We start from the raw sequence: 7,190 nt of genomic DNA, 5'->3' as shown, positions 1-7,190 counted from the left end.
ATAGAGCACAGGGTAGGGAATAGACACAGGATAGCTTAGGTGCTGGGGGGGTGGGGTGGGGACAGGCATCATACAGGAAGTGGGAGGGGAATGGAAGAACAAGGCAGATGGAAGAACAGTTAGGCAGGTTCACATGGGCTAAATGGGACAGAGGTAAATGACAATGTATGCACAACAGGGCTTCCAGATACAGAGATTGAGGTATGGTTTGAACGAGTTAAAGGGGAATAATGTTAAGATGCTTGACTGTCTTTTGAATCTTGGTTTCCCTTGCCTCCATTGTGAAATAGACACTTGATGGGGGGTGGGGGGTGGCAAAGGAATAGCCAGAAATATGACAATAGAAAGTTTGTAAGTCAGTCTTCAGCCTGTAACTGATTGGAATACCTTAAAGGGGGCTAGAAATTGCCCAGTGAAAGAGACCTCCTATGGAGTTTTTGCATTGCATAAGACCATAGGTGGAAACCAGAACCCCATCCAGAATTGTCTGAGGTGGGAAATTTCCACTGGAATGGACTAGTAGACCCGCCTGGAGTGGCTAGAAGTGCAGAAGATACTTCATGAAGAAAGACCAGCAGGAAAAATCAGAAATAATAATGGCAGTATGATTGACTACTAGAAGAATATTGGCCTGGGAGCCATCAAGACAAGTGGTCAGGTCCCCTCAGAGCAAACTCCCTTCTAAGACTAAGACTCAAGGGGAATACACAAGCAGGTATGTGGTCTGGCTGGTGACCACGCTGGTCATCGATAAGGGGAAGAGAGGGAAAAAATAGCAATGAAGTTGGGATCTAAGTCCAATCACATTCAATAGACTCCTGTGAACCCAGATGGAGACCTGGATGGCCAGCAGTTACAGCAAGACCCTGGACTCCTGGGCCCAGAGGCAGTGACATAGCCACAGAGGACTAGAGCAGAGAGTGAAGCATCCAGCTGATATGAAGTGAGGGGAGATGCACAAGAACACCCACACATGCAGATAGTACCCACCTGACCTGGCTTTGATGGCTGGATGATCAGAACTCAACTAGAAGAAGAAAGAAGAGGGAGGAAGGGAAAAAACAAGAGTAACCCATTACAATTCGATGAACTTTACCTATATTTATGGATGTAGTAGCTCAAAAAGGGAACAAATGTTTACAGCAAGGATCACTCCCACCCCCTCAGTACATGGGGTTGACAGGGATGGGCAACTTAGACATTGGCTACCCAAAAGGGGGGGTGGGGTGGCTATAAAGGCAAGAAGTGATTGGCTTCCAAGCTTCCAAAAGGGAGCCTAGTTCCAGACAGGGCAGGGGGTAGGTAGAACCTCCACTGAATGATAGCCAATCTGTTGAGACCAGGTTGGCAAAAGGAAATGGGGATAAGACTCTTGTGGTACAATAGTAAATAATTGCCATCAGAACTGACTTTGAGGGTCGGAAATGTAGAGGTAGATATTTTTTTACAAAAGGAAGGGAATGATTGATTTTGCATTCCAGGAGCAGAGGTCTCTGGGACCATCAAGTGAGAAAAGCAGAGAGCGTGACCCTACCCAGAGAGGCAGTGACGCCAGGGATGAAGACAGAGACAATGATGTGGAGAGAGGTAGTGGCTGGGAACACTGGACTCAAGGAGGGTGAGGGGCTGTGTGCTGATGGCTGTGGGGGGGGGGGCGGGCCTGTAGGGTGTATCCTTTGGTTATTGATGATGCATGGAATGGATTGTAATCATTGCGATGAAATGAAACATGATAGGATGAATGTAAAGCTGATGTTCTCCCATGTAAACTCACATCATTCACAATAAAAACTAAAAAAAAAAAAAAAATAGTAATAATTATTCCATTTAAGTGATGGATGCATGTTGTTGCTGTTAAGTGCCGTCGAGTCAGTTCTGATTCATAGAGACCTGTTGCAGACTGCAGGTATTGGGGTGTTGAGGACCAGTGTCATGGACGAAAATCCAGCACGTGGTCGTGCTCCGACTTGCTGGCCAGAGACCCTGTGGGCTCAAGGAAGTAACCTCCGTACGTCCCGGGTTCATTGGCTTTTACGAACTCACTGTTGGGTCAGCTCTGTATAATTCTCTTTAGTCCTATTAATTCCTGCTATGCTTTGAACTCCTGTAACTGTAGCCTCTGAGAAAATGGTTTCTTATGTGCCCCTCTTAATGTCTACACTGTGTTGGCAGTGCTTAAGGTTCTAAGAACAAATCTCTCTGAGGAACAGACTCCGGCCACTGGGCACGCTCGTCCAAACTGTTCTTTATCAAATTATTTAGTTATGTTTGATATTAACTTAATACATGAGCCCTTGATACCCATGGACAAATATTAAACTGCTCCTAAAGCCGAGACTGTAAAAAGCTCCAAAAACAAGTTTGCTAGGAAGTTCCAAAAGCCAAGTTCCCCCAAGGAATTCACCCAAAGTGGATTGACGAAGTCCGGGGTTTGTCCTAAGAATAATAGGTGTCTGCCTTCTCGGATAGACCCCAGGTGCAAAACCATTCAGCTAGGCGTCTTGCTTTCTCTTGCAAGTCTCAGCCAGGCAGCCGACACAGCAGGACTCCTCCCAATCCTTTTCACCTTCCCCCATCCGAGATTAGGTGCTATAGGTATGTTAATTAGCCTGGAGAAACCGAGTTGCTGCCCTGGGATTCGAACCTGAAAAGTATGGTATAATTTGCTTGAATTTCTGGAAAATTAAGGATGTTAGATTATCAAGACAATTTGTGATGTATGTTCTAGAATTTGATTCCTGTAAATCATTGTGTCCTGTGTTGAACGATTAATCACATTTCACTTCTGTACCCCGTCTTAATAAACCCCGGCTTCCTTTGTGTAAAGCTCCTCCCGAAATAAAACGGGGGCACAGACCAAATCCCGCGTGCGTTACAACTGGCATGCGAGGCGTTACCGCTGGCAAGGCATGCGTTAAGGTTTGCAGGGCGGTGCTTTACTGCCTGCAGGGGCCATGATGCCCGTTGTCCAGGGTCTGCCCGCCAGTGTCGCATCCACTCTGGTCTCGGGGTGTCTTCTTGTCTCTCTCTTTGCGTCTTTGTGTGTATTCTTTCTCTATCTCTGTCGCTGCCAGATCTTCCTCCTTCGTGAACCGAACCCCCTTGTAGAGGCCGGCCCTCGACAGAAACCCTGTATAGGGTTTCCAAGGAGCACGTGGTGGGTTTGAACTGCCAATCTTTTGGTGAGCTGTCCAGTATTTATCCTATACCACCACACCAGGACCTCTAAGGATGCATAGAGGTATATTATACCACTCTTTCTACTTTTCTGGAAATTTCTCATATATTAAAAAATCTTCACAAACCTGACCACATCACTCCTTGATTTGAAACTCTCCTCATTGCCTAGAGCAAGGGCAGGGAAATTTTTTCTGCCAAAATTTATAACATCATTCATGGGCCATACAAAATCATTAACATAAAAATTAGCCTGCTATATTTGGTCAAATATTTCATTAACTCACCACTAATGGTGCTCCTTGGAAACCCTACACAGGGCCTCTATGGGTCGGAACTGACTTCACGGAACTTAACAACAACAATGTGATGGCTGTGATGGTGCTGTGAGTGAATGCGCTGGACTGCAAAATCAGTTTGAACCACAAGCTATCAGCTGCTCCTGAGAAATACAGTCAGTTGCTGTGAGTCACAACTGACTCCATGGCAGTTAACAACAACAAAGTGATGGCTGAACTGCAGTTGCCTTGGCAGGACCAGACCAAATGATTTCACAGGCCAGACGTTCCCCACCCCTGGCCTACAGGATCCAGTTCAAACATGTACATATGTCATACCACCTATAGGACTCAGTCCAGTCCCCTTTCCAGTCTTGCCTGCCCTTCACCTCTGACTTAACCGACAGAGGAAGCTCTTATTCATCCTTCAAGACCTTCCAAATGTCCCCTTCCCTCCCTGATCTGTCAGGACAAGTCATTGGCCCACCCTTTACATGCCTGCCCATGCATTTATCTTGCTATTTTGTGTTGTCGTCAGCTGCTGTTGACTTGTCCCAAACTCATGGTGACCTCATGCATAACAGAACCAACTGCCACCTGGTCCTGCGCCCTCCCCAGGGTCGATTACAGGTCAAACCATGGTGGTCCGTAGGATTTTCAATGGCTAATTTTCAGAAGTAGATTGCCAGACTTTTCTTCCTAGTCCATCTTAAGCTGGGAGCTATGCTGAAACCTGTTCAGCATCATAGCAACATGCCAGGTTCCACTGACAGACACTGTAGTAGACATGCATGAATTATATTGACTGGGAATTCAACCTTGGCTTTCTGAATTTCTGTTTCTACCACTGAGCCACCATGCCTCCATTGCTATTTTATAGTTGCCAGTTTTCATTTGTTCCCCCCTTCACCCTCCACCTTCCACCCTACCTCCCTGCTACTGCCACCCTGGACTCAGCTCCCTGCAGGCATGATCTCTGTCTCTCTTGCTTCCACTTCCCAAGCAACTAGTCGGACTTCACTGGAAATCCATGGAATGAAAGCATAACCCTACTTCGTCCTTCCTCTTTCTCCCCTGAAGATGAGTAGAACTTATGCTCCAGTTTCCAGGCTGGGCCCTTTCTGTGCTTTTCTGTGGGTGGGACATATGAAAATAATTTCTGGAAATGGATCTATGAGACTCAGGGTAAAAGTTCAAGGAATATCTGATTTTCTAGGCAACAAAAAAACACCAGCACAAATTCTCAAATATTAGCTTAGATGATGTTTAAAATTGCTCAGCATCATTCTCCTTACTTACATGCAAGTAAAAACTTATTCAAGGAATAGAGTAAATTGCATCAATTACTGAGAGCTGGATTCTAGAAGTGGTCTTATATACTACCAATTAGGGAAGGACACCTCTGACCTTAACCCTGAGAACAATAGGGAGAAAGCATGACCAGCTCCAAGAAGTGTTCCAAGTCCCAAGTCACCTCCTGCCTCTGGTCTTTGCTAGACCCAGCCAAAGGGCCTGGCTGGAGAAGTACAGGCTTGAAGAGGATGTAGGACAGGCCCCAGGTGCTAAGGTTGTTAATTGCCATCAAGTCAGTTCCAACTCATAGCAACCCTGTATAGGGTTTTCGAGGAGTGGCTGGTGAGTTTGAACTGCTCACCTTGCAGTTCAAACCAACTTTGTAGTCTAGTGCATTGTCCTGCTGCGCCACACCAATGAGGCTGTTGTTGTTGTTACGTGCCATCGAGTGGGTAACTACTCACACCAACCCTATGCACAACAGAAAAAAACACTGCCCAGTCCTGGGCCAATCTCACAACTTTTGCCACACTTGAGACCATTGATGCTGCCACTTTTCCAATCCATCTAACTGGGGGTCTTCCTCTGACCCTCCACCTTACCAAACATGATATCCTTCTCCAGCGACTGGTCCCTCCTGACAATATGTCCGAAGTATGAGAGACGAAGTTTGGTCAGGTAGAAATGGGTAAATGCCACATTAAGGCTCTGGATCGCAGGGGCCACAGGGTTGGTTGCCATGTCCCTGTTACTCCTCAATGCATGCCAGCCTGAATACACTACCACAGTTCCCCACATATAATAGCATATCCATACATAACGCTCACACATATAATGTGTAGAGACTATATAAGAAAAAACAAAGTTCTGTCAGATCACACATGTCTTGTGATGTTTCCAGAAGTGAATTTTGGCTTTATTCACCCTCATTCAATTGTCTGACAATGCTACTTTTAATCATCTTTATATAATAAAGGTATAAGCCATGGTCAAGAAGCCATGGATCAAGTTTGGGAGTAATCCAGTAATTGGAAAATCAACTATTGAAACTGTATGTGTTTCTACTCATTTAAGTTGATAGTTACAGCCCTGTCACTTCTGAGTCATCATTTGGAAACTTGAACCGACTGGAGCCTGTCCATAAATCACATGCTATCAATTGGAATCCTGGTATAGTGCTGTAGGATAAGCACTAGACTGCTAACCTAAAAGCTGGTGGTTCAACCCCACTAGTTGCTCTTTGGAAACCCTATACAGGATTGCTATGAATCAGAATGACAACAACAATTAGAAGAGTAAACAAAGTGAAGCCCACACCGGTATAAATGGCATTGAGTAGCTATCAACAGGAAATCAATTCAGCCTGTGCTGACAGAACTATGTCAGCCATCTTCCGACTCTAACTTTTAATTGGAAGAATAAATGAAGCACAAGTACTACATGATCACTCTAGGCTCAATGTGAAAACCTTATCAGATTAGCTTAATTCAAAGCACTAAACTATGTTGTTGTTGTTGTTGTTAAGGACTGTCAAGTCGGTTCTGACTCATAGCAACCCTGTATAGTGTTTCTGAGCAGCAGCTGGTGAGTTTGAACTATTGACCTTGTGGTTCAAACTGACCTTGCTGTCCAGTGCTTATCCTACAGCACCACAACAGATCTGTTTATTTCATAGAATGTTATTATTGTTGTTGTTGTTAGGTGCCATCGAGTCAGTGCCGACTCATAGCGACCTTATGCACAGCAGAATGAAACACTGCCCGATCCTGGGCCAACCTCACTACTGTTGCCCTGCTTGAGTCCATCGATGCTGCCACTTCGCCAATCCATGCATTGGGGGTCTTCCTCTTTTTCTCTGACCCTCTACCTTACCAAACATGATATACTTCTCCAGCGACTGGTCCCTCTTGACAATATGTCCGAAGCATGAGAGATGAAGTTTGGCCATCTTGGACTCCAAGGAGCACTCTGGCTGCACTTCTTCCAACACAGATCTGTTGGTTCTATGGGCAGCCCATGGCACTTTCAATATTCTCTTTCAACACCATATGCGTCAATTCTTTTATGGTCTTCCTTATTCACTGTCCAGCTTTCACATCCATATGAGGTTATTGAAAATACCATGGTTTGGGTCAGGTGCACCTTAATTATAGTTAAGTGCCAATAAGTCAAGATGATCCTGTATAGAGTTTCTGAGAAGCAGTTGGTGAGTTTGACCCACCGAGCTTGTGATTCATATTGAGCTTGTGTTCCAGTACTTACCCTATAGCACCACACCAGGACTCTATTTCATAGAATAATTAAGTATTACTAATGTCAGTATCTCTGATCAATGATCATGAGTCACCTTTATCATATACTTGCAGGCATACATGAGTAAAAAGACTCTTGTGGCTTATACATGTTATCGATTACGTTGTGCTTTTTCTTTTTTTTTTTTTT

The 7,190-nt window shown here is 44.9% G+C and overlaps 1 protein-coding gene across 1 annotated transcript in view; it reads left to right on the top strand.

The window, feature by feature from the left end:
- TIFAB (TRAF-interacting protein with forkhead-associated domain, family member B) overlaps positions 1-2,918 on the top strand; it is a 44,089-nt gene extending 41,171 nt beyond the window's left edge. The window contains exon 4 of the mRNA XM_006866211.1: positions 2,828-2,918. Coding sequence (XP_006866273.1) covers positions 2,828-2,918 — 91 coding nt within the window. The remainder of the gene's footprint in view (positions 1-2,827) is intronic.
- The last annotated feature ends 4,272 nt before the right edge of the window (positions 2,919-7,190 follow it).

The sequence above is a fragment of the Chrysochloris asiatica genome, unplaced genomic scaffold, assembly GCF_000296735.1.
Source record: "Chrysochloris asiatica unplaced genomic scaffold, ChrAsi1.0 scaffold00087, whole genome shotgun sequence".
NCBI lineage: Eukaryota > Metazoa > Chordata > Mammalia > Afrosoricida > Chrysochloridae > Chrysochloris > Chrysochloris asiatica.
This window is presented reverse-complemented; position numbering and strand designations above follow the sequence as displayed.